We start from the raw sequence: 15,477 nt of genomic DNA on the forward strand, positions 1-15,477 counted from the left end.
GTGGGCCTACAGTTGTGGACTTCGGCTCCCATCAACTTTAGCCAGCAGGGCCAGTGGTGAGGGATGGTAGGAGTTGTAGTAGCCCAGGTACCTCTGGAGGGCACAGGATAGCTACCCTTTTCAGAATGAGACAGAAGTGAGCTACAGTGGACAGAAAGTCAGACTTGGACCAGGGGGAACTGGAGATTTGAACCCAGTTCCCCCTGGTCCAAGTCTGACTTTCTGTCCACTGTAGCTCACTTCTGCCACAAGGCTCAATGGCTGAACCTGGTCAGTCTTAATCTTCTTTTGGCCAGAAATGAATACTTTTTGAACTCTGAAGGTGTGTTGGGCTTGGGATGGAACATATCTTCAGAAACAGGCTCCATCTCTTAAGTTCTTAGTTGTGCCCCCAAGTATCTTCAAGACATCAGCTCACACGCAGAGAGTCAACTCCACAACAATATTCCCCTTGGAGTTCTGCTAAAGCACCTTCTTTTTGGACTAGGGCAACTTTGTGTTACACTTGTAAGCTACTTTGGATGTTTTAATAGAAAAGAGGTATGTTTGTAAATACAGACAAGAATCTTTCGGAAGTATTCCTAAGGCTTTTCATTTGGGCTGGTTTTGGATGTTTTGTGGGGGTGTTTATATTAGTTGTATCTGTTTTATATATTCTCCGTTCGTATGCGTTTTAATGTAATGTTCCTGGCACAGAGTCTTCGGAATTGGAGAGGCTTAAAAAAAGAAAAAAGATAAATCTCAGTTGCATGTACAAAGCGAGGTTGATTGCTAATGCAGATATTCTAGTAACTTCAGGTAGTGGCCTATTGACAAAGCTTTTAGCATTCAAATAGAAATAATTGACCAGCAGGGGGTTACAGACTCTTGTAATGACCTATATTTGATATGCAGGAGAAAGAGCTTGCGGAATCAATGGAAGCTCCCCTTTCAGGGCCTTGGATTTCAGGCTAACTCAAAGACTCCTACATGTTACAATAGAAGCATGTGTTTAAAATCTAGCACATATCTGCTTGCTTCTGTCCTGTGCTCTGTGGCACAGCTTCCTTTCACTGTGTCTGCACGGTGGGAAACATGCAGCAGGGAGACAGGTCAATAGCGGCTCCCTGCTGCATGTTTGTGTGGTATACATGCAGTGAAAAAGAGCAGGTATGCCTGCCTCCTCTTGCAAGGATGGTGTACTGAGGGAGGGAGGGACAGGCCCCTAGGAAGGATGAGGAGGGAGCTGTTGGCAAAAAGGAACTCCTAGAGATGGGTCTGTGAGTGAAATAGTGATTTTAGTCAACCTGAGGGTCAGGCCCATCTATGGACTGGGATACGTATTAGCACAGTAATTGGAGGGACCATTGCAGGACTTCCAGCAGGATTTGGCAGCTGCAGAGACGCATTCCAGTGCTTCCCTCCATTTTTGCTATGCAGCTGTCAGGCTGCGTGTGAGGGCTCCTCACAATTGCACCTGCATTCCTGGACACCTTCACCACAGGCCCAGGCCCTGTTCCCTGTAGGGGGCCAACCTCCCCACGTCTCTGCCTCTGTCTGTCAGCCTTCCTTAGCTCAGGGGTGTCTCTCTTAATCAAATACATTTGTTTTGTAAAACTGACTAAAAATAATCCGGGGCTGGTGTGTGCTGGATGTTGGCGGTGAATCAAAGGCGCCGCTCTAATTAAACGGGCCCCAGTTTGTTTGTGAGCCGCATACATTTCCATGCTAATCAGCCACACGCCAGGATCCTGCCTCCTAAGCCCCACTTCCTTTGCCTGATTGAAAAGTATGCAAATGGACGGATGGAGTCTATTTATTGCAACGAGGGAAATGAAGCTGCAATGCGCACTGTGGGGCTTTATTTGGGGACTAGGGTGGGGAAGCGCTTTGGTTGGGGGCGGGTTGTGAAGATGAAGGATGTCCCAGTTATTAAACATTGCCAGTGGAACTAGAGGGAACAAAATGAATTACTCATTTCCCACTAAGTAATAGCATAGCCAGGCACAATTTTGTTTTTGTTTTTATGTGGCTTTGAATCTGTCACTTAGACTTTTCTCCACAATTTACCTACTACTACTGAAATCCAGTGGGAATGAATGGAAGGCTCTCTGACCGAGGCCCTCTGAGCTTTCGCGTCCAAATCAGTAGATTATTCCCCTATATGGGGACACCATGAGAAATTCTCCAAGAATGGGAACTACATGGATGGTAAAGTCAGGAGGTGGGGCTTGGTCAGGGCCTAAAATTGAACTATTATTGTCTGTTGGACATTTGATGGGTGCTGCGTGGAAAGTGTTGCTTTCTATGTCTGGGGAAATAGAACTGCTATTTTCCTAGTTCCACTTCAGCTTTACAGACAGGTTTGTTTTCTGTAATGTAATGTGCTGGGTCCATCTTTTGGAGTGAGATTGAGGGTGATGGGTGCAGAATGAAGAATTCCCACTCTTACTGCCAAATGTTGCACTTGCCTGACAGAAAGAATGGAGAAGCGGCTTCAGTACCAGGCGCAAGAGACAATGGTGGGATTTGGTGCGAATTTTATGTGCCCACATTTGGTTATCCAGGAAGCTGATAGGGTGAAATAGTTTCTGCTTTCCTATACACTTCTCTCTGTGTAGGAAAGTACTTACGACATGCATCACCCAGAAACATATATAAAAGACAAACTGAATTTCTAGAGTCTGTTGGTAACTCATGTTAGCCACTGTTAGCATGGTAATAATAAATTAATAATAATTTTTTATTTATACCCAAGCAGATACTTTCTGGGCAGATACTTTCTCAGCAGTCAGGTGGCAGTTAACTTTAGAGAATTAACCCTGTTGTATTTCCTCCCTGTCCTGGGTTGGCTGTGACCCTGGGGTGCCTTTTTAATGTGGTTATGGCTTCTATAGTGAAAGCAAGGTCTTTAGGATAAGCTTTATTGTCACCGTGAGTGGTAATGGGATTAGAGCATTTACTATATCCCTTGCCTAGAACAAAGGTGCTAGTTTACCTTCTCTTCTGTTATGAAATACAGGCTATGGGGAGGCAGAACATGGGTCCTTGATCATAAAACAAAGGTGATTATATGTGTTACCTCTCCACTAATGTTACATTAAATGCACTATGCCGTTGGTACTTAGGGAAAGTGTGCTAGGCTATAAGCTTTTTGATGCTCCACCTTTTTTCCACACCAGAGAACATTTTAAGAACGGCACAATTGCTAGGTTGCTGGGAAAGTTCAGCAGGGGAGAAATGCTGATTGAAACAAAGCTTAAATAATCCAGGTGTGTGACAAATGGGGTTGTAATAGCTGTCCTGCAAGTGCGTGGAGAGAGTTAATGTTAAGATGAGCAAAACATTGCATACAATGACCATATGACAAAGAAGCTAGGTTGTGATGATTGTGTTCATACAGATATTTGGCAATATTTCTGTAGTTGCGCATTAGGTGGGATGAAGTTCCCAGTAGATTAAACTCTTCCTCCTCCTAGTGCTCTCCCAGTCTAGATATGTAACGGAAGGCTCACCCCAGTTTAAACAGAGCTTTGTGTTTCATCTCCTCTGCAATGCCTGTGTGGCTACCACTATTTCTCTGCACACCCCTTACCAGCCATTTGCACTTTCTTTGGAGCTATTAACACATTATCCAGAAGTCCCCTGCTTCATTTAAAGTTCATTAGATTTAATTGAAGAGCATTAATGTGCACTGAAGTGCATAATGTAGTTTTATTTTAAATGGAAACCAGGTGGAGCTATTTCTTGTCCTAACTCTTTCTCAAGGAGTAGTTTGGTAAATGAATGGAGGCAAAAAAATAAAATACAGTAAAGGCAACTTGGGTAAGCAGCAAAGGGATTGGGAGGGGCTCTTGTTGGCTGGCAAGATTAGGTTGATGGTTCATTATTTCCCCTTAAATAAAATATTTAGAAAAATGCATGAAAGATGGGTTTCTGTTTGGAGAATCATCCTGACCAGGGGTAGGCAACCTAAGGCCCTGGGGGCCAGATGCAGCCCAATTGCCTTCTCAATCCAGCGCACGGACGTTCTGGGAATCAGCGTGTTTTTACATGAGTAGAATGTGTCCTTTTATTTAAAATACATCTCTGGGTTATTTGTGGGGCATAGGAATTTGTTCATTTTTTCCCCCTTCAAAATATAGTCCGGCCCACCACATGGTCTGAGGAACGGTGGATCGGCCCACGGCTGAAAAAAGTTGCTGACCCCTGATCCTGACTCAGCATTTCCTTCTCTGCTTCTACCTGTGGCAACCAAAACATGCTGTTGGGATGGGGTTCTTGGGATTTCCATTGGGCTGATTTATCAAACATCAGCTCATGACTTTGGCCTAGTTGGAAGTCATGAAGTTTTAAGGAACATGGTGGTGGTTGACAGGGTAAGGGCTGACTATCATACACTGTATACCTAAAGCTCCTCATAGGTTTTACTTTCTTTCTGTTCCCCCACCAGCTAGCTATGGTGTGTATTGGCACATTATTCCTTTGCCACCCAAAAAATGTCTCCCATCTTGATGATACTAGGCACCATAACAGCAAATGCTAACGCTGCCGCCTTTTCTTTCAGATCCTTGTGGACCCTGCCAATCCCATTGGACGTTCAGCATTGCAGTATGAGAATGTCATAGCCCATGATGGCAGCTCCATCCTGCGGGACTTGGTGCTCAGCCCTGATCTCCAGTACCTCTATGCTATGACTGAGAAACAGGTAAGAACTTGAGTTTGTCCACAGCTGGCCCTTTTACGTGATTTTAAGCTTAGCAGTAATGAGGCACAGCCCTTTCTCTCTGCATAGTACATCTGTGTGATATTTCTCCAGCACAGTGTGAGGCAGGACTGTCAGATTCTCAGAGCAACCAAATAAAAATACTTTCTTCGAATACATCACTCCCTTTATTAGTACAGTTCTGATTAGATGTCGAGCTCATGGAGTGATCATGGAGCTCATTGCAATAAAAGTGCTTGTGTGAGTGATGGGCTACACCTTTACTTGATTCAACACCAGAGCGACAGCTCTCCTGAGGGCTCCTTTTTAATGAACAAGCAGATTCCATCATCTGATGGGTGACAGCTCAGGCAGAACTCTGTGTGCGTTGAGTTTCAGCACGCCCTGCAAATGGACAGAATCAGCCAAATGTGCAGGTGTGTTAAAGCTCAGTGTGCGCTGCCAGCCATCACATGATTGCATATGGTACAGGTGGTCACCACAAGCAAGGGCCGTGGCTGGTCATGAAAAAGGGGCTCTTGGTCCACTCATTTTAACTCCGCAAGAAACTTCTCTGCTGTTTCTATGGCAGCACAGTGCAAGTGCTGTACTTTGCCATTCCCCCCACCAACAACTAAAGACCCAAACTCAGCTTTCCTCATTAAACCTTGCCAAAATTGGTATGGTGTGCATTAGTCACGAAAACATTTGTATTATCAGTTTAAGCTGCTTAATCCTTCTTGGGCTGCTGCGCATATTATTAGTTACTCTTTTCCAGAATAACTAATAATATATACTGAGTGTCCGATGCCAAAATTATTATTTTTCTGTGTTTTCTTAGTCAATATAATTATCTCATGAATGTAATGTTCAAACTTGGCAGGACAGTAGCAGACCAGTCACATATAAAGTGAGATCTCATCCTTAGAGTTAGTAATACATGGGTGAGGGAAACTAAAGCCTCTCCAAGCCTACCACTCCAGGCTTGTGTAAAGTTTCCCACAAGCACCTTTTACCCAGTTGATCTCACTCATTGAAATCAGGGGAATGAGAAAGCACCCAGTGGTGGAGGCCATAGGTAGACAGACCTTAGGTAGGTAAGCCACAAACAGTGGAAGTGCCCGGAAGCGCTGACCCACCCACCTTGTTTTCATGAAGCAGTGGGCCCTTGCTTCATACATGACTGAGGGAGACCTGGGTGTAAATGAATAGGTCTGCTGCTACCGTGGCTGGTTTGGCTCTAAGAGTCCCCCCTCCCCCCCATTTTGCTCTCAGGTTTCTTTTCATAGAATGTATAATATCTATTTGAGTCTGTCCTGAGGGGAAACAAACTTACTATTAGGAAGCAGATGAATCATGGGTACATGCAACATCTCTTCTAAAGCAGACTCATTAGGTCTGTTTTGCAAAAGCTCTGTCATTTGACAGATTGTCTCTGCTACAGGTATTGGAGAAGTTTCTTTGCACTCCTCCAGCAAGATAAACTGGTGTTTATATGAGTTAGGAGCACTGTGACTGAGTAGCCCAACCTTAATTCTGTTGGGCTGCAGTTTCTTTACCTTTATTCTCCTCTTGCAGTCTGTCCTGTAGCTAGGTCTGAGGATCCTAACTGCCCACTAAACCAGGAGAGGGAGGACTTCAGCCATGCATGATTTACTTTGTGTTTTACTAGAACTCTGCCAGCCGGAGCCAGGTGCAAAAGACATACGCATATAATTAAAGAGCTAGGTTCCTCTTAGCATCTGCTGAGGACGGGGATTGTTTTGAGTATCAGAGCTGTTCTGAGCTCACAGCCCTTCTACACAAAAATTCAATCCCCAGTTGCCCAAAGCATACTTCAGTGCAGCAGTCTAATTTCAGGGAGCCATTTTGTTGTCTCTGTTGTTAAAGAATTGGGACTGAGAAATGCTTGCTGATCTACTGCGAATCACCAAAGGTTTCCCAGTAGATCCTGATTTACTTTCTGCTCATGCCTGCTCTAAATGAGTGGTTTGGATCATTTGGGGGTTTCCTTTAATTAGGGGCCATTGGACCACAGGGGGGAAATGTTGGGGATCAAAAAAGGTACCCCTCCTCTGGATAGGTTCACACTGGGTACTCAGTGTGAATCAGACCATGGGTTGGATGACATTAAAAAATGAACAAGATCCAGGCTGCAGACTCCTCATCCCTGCTCTAGACTGATTGTGTACAACTGGAATAAGTGGATCTTACAAACTAGCATCTAGAGCTGCTACATAGGAGATCCACCTCTCCCTATTTAGGCATTGTTCTAGGTTTCCTGAAGCATTGTTACTTATTTTTAAACCTGTTATCCCACATTTTGTCCACATAGAACTTTAGAGTGCTGAGCAGCATAAAAATAGAAAAAATAATCAAAGCAACATCAAGACAGCATATTGAAAACATAAAATAATTCAGAGTCAGAGAACTGGAAGGTCTTTGCCCTTCTCATCAGCAGATCAGGATCAGCATAGGTTCAGCCAACTCCAGAAGCCTCCACGAATAGCCAGATGTTCACCATGCATATAACGATGGGTTCACACAGGTGTTTGGCCAATGGCAGTGCTCTTCCTCCTCCCTCTCCCCACTGCCACGCCTGTTGGACAGGGGGTAGCTAATATGGTGCCCTCCACATGTTTTTGGACTCCAACTGCCATCAGCGTGGTCAGAATGAATATGAGTTGTAGTTCAGCCTTGTTGGCTATCCATGATTCAGGGTCTTAAAGATAAAAACTAGGACCTTGGGTTGAGCCTGGAAGTGTATCGTATCACTGAAGATCAAACAGGACCAGATAGGTATGCTCTATCTGGGTGGCTCTGTGGTCTAAACCACTGAACCTCTTGGGTTTGCTAATCGGAAGGTTGGCAGTTGGAATCCACGTGACAGGGTGAGCTCCCATTGCTCTGTCCCAGCTTCTGCCAACCTATCAATTCAAAAGCATACCAGCCTGAGTAGATAAATAGGTACTGCTGCGATGGGAAGGTAAACGGTGTTTCCGTGCGCTCTGGCTTCCATCACTGTGTTCTGTTGCACCAGAAGCGTTTTAGTCATGCTGGCCACGTTACCCAGAAAGTTGTCTGTGGACAAACGCCGGCTTCCTTGGCCTGAAAGCGAGATGAGCTTTGCACCCCATAGTTGCCTTTGACTAGACTTAACCATCCAGGGGTCCTTTACCTTTACCTTTTTACCAGGCCAGTTCTAGACAGTAATCTGACAACAACATTTTGAGTCAGCTGAAGCTTCTGCATCTTTTTCTGTTCTACATTATAGTAGTCCTGTCTAGATGTTACTAAAATGTGAATGACTTGCTAGAACAGCTTTCTTTAGGGACGTTAGGTCAAAGGCACTCCTAGTCATACAGCCACCTAATTTAAGATCACCAGTTCTAATGCTGGCATTTTACGTTCAAGAGTAAATTGGAACAAAAGCACTAGGTTCAGCCATTTAAAAATAAAAGGCAAAAAGACAGTCTATGACTTGGCAGCACAGCATGTCATTCCTTGAGTTGTTTTTTTTTTTAGGATGCAGGCTAAAGGCATTCACATAAACACACAACCTGCCTTTTATGTAAAATGTTATGTGGCAATTTGAGGTGTCTTGCCTAATTTGGTCGATGCAGTTGTTGGCCAATCACAAGTACCTTTTTTGCGGCACTTCCATGGGCACTGCCCTGATGCAGCAACGATGGAGGCATATATAAAGGTAAGGGATGCACACAGCATCTGGCAGAAACGCTGCAGTGATAAGTCAGAATTAAGGAGTGAATGGACTACTTATCCCAAATGAGCCAAGGAAGCTGCCCCAAAGGCCTTATCTGAGGGGCACCTGGAGGCTCTTTTACAGCAAAAGGCAACATATTATAACAAACATGGTTGCCCTTTAAACTAGAGAAATAGTAGAAGGAGCTACAATAGAAAATCTGCTCTACATACCTTCACATACCTCTTTCCTTTTGAGCTCTGAGACTGTCAAATCAGATTTTTTAAAAAAAATATAACATAGAATTCTTTCCCCTTTCATCAATGATTAGCAGCATTTACTGAAATCCCTGCTCCCCTTGGAATGCATGCCTGTCTAAACCTTTCAGGCTTGCCTGCATGGCTGCTAAATAGCTCTGTGAAAACAGCTTTGTTGTTTGGTAAGGAGCTGTGGCGTGGCACACCTGCTACTGATGGAAGCTGTTCTAATGGTCAAGCAGGGCTGGAAAAAACCCAGACACTTTGATTGCCCAGGATCCTAACTTCTGATGCCACCACTAGCAATTTTCTGTATTCAGCTCTGTGCAAGACTGATTCCTAGAAATTTAATATCCCCCCCCCCTGAACTGGTCAGGTACCCCCCCCCCCCGCAGCCCTGAAAGAGATCTCTGGATGATGTGATTTTTTTTAATTTTTTTTTTTTTTTGCCCCAGTTGCCTTTAGGTCAAAACAGCAAGCTATCCTAATGTGGTTGCAAGGCAAATTGCCTCCATTGCATGCAGCAATTGAAGAAAGGCGTACCAGATCTGGAGAGTGTAGCTTGAGGCTGCTTCATTAGCAAAGTGAGGTGCTTAGCAGCCCCACCCACCATTCAGGAGTGATCTTTGGGGTGACTAGTGGTGATCTTTCCCTCCCTTTCCCTTTCTACCTTGGCCTCTTTTGGTAAGCATGAGAGTGACTATTGGACTGCTTGTCTTCTTCTGTTAGTGCTTAAACACTACAGGTTTAAGTTTAGGTAAGATAGGGTTTGGAGAGTTCCTAGACAGGATATATTTAGAGATTCTTCTGCTTGTTTACAGTGTTAAATATATGTTGTTGTAGGAGTGATCTGGGAGGAAAAAAGTCCCTGTCCTTTCAAGATCATAGGAAGATACAGACCTTTTTAATATATAGATCAGGCTATTCATCCAACTAGAGTAGTATGCCTCCTCTTGACTGGCATTGACAAGGTCTTTTCAACTGCCTTTTGAATCCGGGACCCTCTCAGATGTTTTGCTAGAAGTACAGTACACTGTAGTGGCAACATCCAATTGGGAGCAGCTGCTGAACAGCTATGGCCTGAGAGTTGTGGGCATGTTACACTTACTGTACAGAGACCACTTGAAATGGTACTGCTGGGAAGGTGTGGAGCGTCTTCTCATTAGCCACAGCCAGGAATGTGTTTTACATGTTACAACAGCAGGGCTAAGCAATCACATGGAGCCCACTTCCTAGTAAAAATGCAATGTCTAGACCAGCAGTCTCTAAATCCCAGCTACATGAAGAAAAGGGAAAAGGAGCATGAGTATTAGAAAGAACCACACAGGCCTCTTCTGAACCCAATATGCCAATCCAATGTAATGAGCATTGCTGTCCAGGACTCTTCTGCTTCCCTGATGACGCCTGCATGTACCATGATGCATCATGACATGCATGTTCCAGAAGACAGGGCAAAATGATATGAAACCAGAGTGTCCCCCCCCCCCCCCGTGTTTGCATGTACTTTCTGTGAGGAAGGAGATCAGTGTGGGGACTTGGTAGGGAGAATATTTTTATTGGAAGGGCAGCACAAAGGTGGGAAGAAATTAAAAGATGGGGCAAGCTTCCCATTCCCTCAGTAACTGGTGGGCTTCAAGGTTTTTTTTCAAAAGACTGTTAAAGTCTTTTGACAATGGGGCTATTTAATCCTCAATCTGGTGGCGATTAATTTTGCAGCCAGAGTCCAGACCACACTGGATATAATGAGGGGAGATTTTGGAAGGTTGCTTAAATGGCTGTGAGGACATTCTTTCTGCCGTTTGCAGGTCCCCTTTCTCTCCCTTTGGCTTAATAAAAACCACTCTCATCCACAGCTTACTGTTATCAGGTTGTTGGTGGAAAGTAATTAAATGAGCAGTTGTAACAGAGCTCAAAGGGCCTGCAGAATGAGGGGATTTTAATCAAATCTGGAGGAGCAATTAATAAAGAGCTTGTAACCCTTTAAGGCAGACTCCTGCTGTCAGATTAAGAAGAAAATGGGTTATGACCAGTGTCTGGAACAAGGACAGGGCAATGCAGATGCCCCCAATATTTTTTTCTTAAACTAGGTTTCAACCGGCTGTGTGATGATTATCTTCAAGAGGGTGGTAGGTAGCTAGGGACGGAGATGCCTGAATGAGAGAGTGCTATGCCTTTTCACTGTTTGAAACTAGGTTTTGAATGCTGTACCTAAATTGAATGAGCTATCCAGCATGGCATATGACCCACCAAGTCAAATTCTGCTCAACAGCCCTGCATAACAATCCACCTGGCACTTCATTCTTGCCTGTCTAGACCTTGGAGGGAGGAATGAACAGGTTGTTCCTCACCAGATCCCTTTCTGATGGGTGCTTTGTGCAGTGCCATTCTTTTATCCTAGGCTTTGCCAGCCTGGTGCTCTCATCAGCTCCAGCTCTCATCAGCTCCAGCCAGCTTGGTCAAGGTTTTAGGGCCCTCCAACAACTTCTGGAGAGCAGAGCACCCAGTTGGGGAAGCCCAGCTTATTCCATCACAGATGCTGTATAAAAGGAAGCCCAGTCTACTGTTCCTGGAGACCTCTGTGCTGATCCATAGTAGGATAATAACAAACAGAAGATTAAAGTAACTCATCTGTCTAGGAAGCCAGTATAGTCTGTGCTGTAACCCCTTGAAGCTAGAGGGCAGCACAGAGGTTTAAGTGATGCCTTATGTACACTAAGATCCCATGTAAACGAAAACTGTGAACCACAATGCCAGCTTGTGGCCCTGCACTTGCTGTGTTTGTGTATGCTTGTCGATAAGTTCATTTCCAGCTGAGAAGAGGAACAATTTCTGCAGCTTTGAAAATACAGTCTGGGTGACTTCTGTTTTTGGTGTGGGGGTCTTTGTTTTTGTTTTTGGTCTTGTTCTTGGACCATGATTCATCTTGTTCTGATCCATTTCTCTGCTTGGGTAATTAAACCCACATAGACGCTGATCCATTCGTATTCTCCCATGAATCACACTTAGAAGGTACCCCGTTGATATTTAGTATTAAAATTCAGCAAGTGCCCTATTGCCCAGAAGCCAGCTTCCATTCCATATTTTTGCTGGCTATTGAGATCAGTAGCAGGCAAGAGTGCTGTGATAGAGATAGAGATCAAGAAAGGGGTGTTGGTCTTCAGTGTAGTTCTACCTCTCTCTTATACACACAAATCTACATGCACAGAAGGCAGATCTCAGCCTCCACTGGGTAGCTGGAGGTTTTCATAGCCACAGGGTCAACTTCAAGAGGGGAAATTAGGGGAAGGTTCAAAAGCCATCTGTAGGCAGAACTTAAAAGCAGCTTTGTTAGTAAGTAGAGGAAGGGGCTTTGCCTCCTGAACGTCCCACACTGAAATGCAGGGGCTTGGTGGTAGAATCAAGAATAGTTCCATTCTTCCACAACCAGTCTGCTGCATTTGTATGCTTGTGAAGGACGAAGTTGGTGAAGGAGGGACATAGCTTGGAGATGGTCAGTTTCCCAAATATGCCATTTGAAGGTGGGGAACATTTATGCTACCCGGCTCCCATTGTGTTGGTTTTGGACAAAATGGCTGTATAATGGCTAAGGAATGACACACATCTTGAATATTACCATCCTGAGAGAGAGGCCTGAGACTGATTGTTGTAGTCCTGTCCCATGGAACCTTGAAGCCCTCTTCTCATGTCATGCTCAGGGTGAGTGGGTGCATATACAAGGGAACAGGATCATAACGCCGGGCCCCACCTCCCATCTGTGTTTCGTAGATACACAGCCTGGAGTATTTCTGTGCGTAGAACAGATTTACAGCACCTCCTTTTAGCCCTGTTCCCAGGCTCCCGCTGTTTCCTTCCTCCCCCTTCGAAGCTGCCATGGCAGATTTTGCTTCTCAGCAGATGTTCAAAGAGGCTGCTCTGTGGTGGGGTCTGGACTAATAGCCCCTGTGCTTAATTTCCTAGGCACAGGGATGCCTCTGGGGAATGGAGAGGGACTTGAAAGCTTAAGAGCAGGCCTCTGCATCCCCCCCCTTTCCCCCTGCTCTGATCACCAGCCTCAAAGAAATAGCAGGACGCCTCAGTTAACACTGGGCTTAGAAAGAGCCTTGGGCTTTGACCTATATTTTGTTGACCCTTTCATGGCTACTGATGGTGTTTGGGTTTTTAATGTGGTGATAGCAAGGCATGGGATCTGGGGAAATTATTTTAATCCATGATCAAAGCATGGCTCCTGCTCTTCTGTTTCTTCCTCCTCTTCCTCCACCACATGCACAGAAACAGCAGGGTCCTTGTGAGGTTTCCCAAATCTTTTGTTGCCCTTCCCACCTTCCATCGTACCTGTAATTTAGCTCTTTGTAACATTTGGAGCTTCCTTTTTTGCCCATTCGTGGTCCTACACCTTTAGTAATTTCAGTATGAGCTCCTTCAAGACGGCAACCTCTGAATATGCAGTTCTACAGATATCTAACTATTCTGGATTTCTGCCAGTTTTGTATCATTGTATGCTTTGTGCCAATTAAAATGTTGTGACTATGCCATACTCACCAACAGCAGAGGCAGCCAACATAGTGCCCTCCAGATATTGTTGGACTACAATTCCTGTCATCCTGAAGGTTTTCAGCCAAGCTGACGGGATGTGTGTGTGATGGGAATCGTAGAGAAGGGACAAAGGTTCATGCAGATGATAAAGGCTTGAGTAGCCTGGAATTTCCTGATAGGAAAAATAATTTAACTGCCTGTCCTTATCCGTCAGGTGACCCGTGTGCCAGTGGAGAGTTGTGAGCAATATACAACCTGTGCGCTTTGTCTGGGCTCTAGGGACCCTCACTGTGGCTGGTGTGTCCTGCACAACATGTAAGTACTCAATGCCCTCTTCATATCCCTACAAGACTGACAATTGCAGGAAGCCTTCTTTCTTACTCCTTGAATGCTTGTGAAGCTGCATTAGCAGGAGCTGGTAGCTAAGTTACAACTGCTGTTTTAACATCCTTTAATATGAATTATGTGCATTTGACAGAACACAAAAGTGACATAGTTCCTGCCCAGGACACTTACAGTCTGCATGAAATGGACAGGCTAGGAATTGGGAGAGATTGGGGAGAGATAAGTGAGAATTGGGGATGAGGGAGAGGGAGGGGATAATTCAGGCATAGCAAACAACATGGCAGATGGCACAGGGTAGGGAGTAGACAAAGGTGGCAATATGAACTGGCAAGAGGTGAGCTTGTACGGAGTATATTTGTCATGGTGGCTATCCATGTTCCAAAGCAGTATATGCCACTGAATACCAGCTGTTGGAGAGCAGCAGCAGGAGAGGGCAGTTTTCTTGAAGCTCTGTGTGCGGGTTTCCTGGAGGCTCCTGATTAACCACTGTAGGAAGAAGAACACTGGACTAAATTGGCTTTTGGTCTGGCCTGTTCCACTAGAGGTAATAAGAACATAAGAAGAGCCTACTGGATTAGGCCAATGGCCCATCTAGTCCAGTAACCTGTTCTCACAGTGACCAACTAGATGGCTGTGGGAAACCTGCAAGCATGATTCGAGAGCACTCTCCCCTCCTGGAGCTTCCAGCAAGTGGTATTCAGAAGTATTGCTGTCTCCAGCTGTGAAGGCAGAGCATAGCCATCATGGCTAGTAGCCATGGATAGCTCTCTCCTCCATGAATTTGTCTAATCCTATTTTATCTAAGCTGGTGGCCAGGACTGCCATGATCTTCTTGCGGAATTCCAAAAGGCAGATTTTGCCTTAATCAGGAACTCACCAAGATGTGGGGTTTTTTTTGGGGGGGGGGGAAGCCACTGTCTCTTACCCTTGGTTGACCTGACACACCCACACCCTGTCTGCAGTATGTGGGAAATTATACTCATCTACCTCACAGGATTGTTCTCATGATTACTGTGATAATGTATGTGAAGTGCTTTTAGCGCTCATAAGAAGTGCTATAATTATGATTCTGTGATAAGGCATGACATATTTCCTACAAGGAGATTATCTCTTTATAGGAAAATCCATGTATATCATTGTGTGAGGTATGGTGTGATCATTGTATTTTTTAAAATACTTTTATGAATGCCAAGGGTTGAAGAATCTGCTATCTCTACTGACTTCCCAACCTGTATAATAAACAGTCATGACATGCTTTAAATATGCAAGGGGGAAGTGTGTCTGAAGTGGCTCATGGTTTGGTTTAAGCCTGAGGACTAGAAACCTTGTGAAGAGACTAGTAATAACTTTTGCAAGATATAATGAAAATAGATAAATTTTGGATCTGAAGCTCTTCTGTGACTTTCCATTTCTGGGCTCAACATATAATTCTGCAAAACCATTATTCCCGGCCTGCAGTTTTCCCTCATTCACCTATCTTCTGAAGTCTGCCCCCACTCCTCTCTCCTGCAGCTTTGAGTATCTTTGCCACAGATGCACTATTGGCGAATTAGCTGCTTTGCTTGGGTGACTAGTCTTGTAGAGGTCTCAACCTGGAATCTCATGACTTGAAGGGAGGGGAGCAGCAAAAAGTCCAGCTCAGCAGATTTCACACTGACTGTACCAGTGTCTAATAGTAGCGTCCATTGCAGCTTCCAGTGCCTTTCTTACCCTGCTGAGCTGCCACGAACCTTAATGTGGAACTGGACACTGCAGGAGACCAAGAAGTGAATTGGCTAGTCTTTGGCAGTCTGCACCAGGCAGGGGCAAGTGGGCCTTATCTGTCCAGCGTTGCCTCTACAGTCCATCTTACATGCTGCAGAGCTGATTGACAGCAGCCTGCTCCAAGCTACCAGTTGTATAGTACACACAAACATACGTGTGTGTGTGTGTGTGTGTCTGCACACATGTATGCA

General features: G+C 44.8%; 1 protein-coding gene across 4 annotated transcripts in view; it reads left to right on the top strand.

The window, feature by feature from the left end:
• PLXNA1 (plexin A1) overlaps positions 1-15,477 on the top strand; it is a 311,748-nt gene that overhangs the window by 155,029 nt on the left and 141,242 nt on the right. For all 4 annotated transcript variants that reach the window (XM_081900456.1, XM_081900454.1, XM_081900457.1 and 1 more), the window contains exons 4-5: positions 4,547-4,687; positions 13,392-13,492. In XM_081900456.1, coding sequence (XP_081756582.1) covers positions 4,547-4,687; positions 13,392-13,492 — 242 coding nt within the window. The remainder of the gene's footprint in view (positions 1-4,546; positions 4,688-13,391; positions 13,493-15,477) is intronic.

The sequence above is a fragment of the Podarcis melisellensis genome (assembly GCF_964234715.1).
Source record: "Podarcis melisellensis genome assembly, chromosome: 2".
Lineage (NCBI taxonomy): Eukaryota > Metazoa > Chordata > Lepidosauria > Squamata > Lacertidae > Podarcis > Podarcis melisellensis.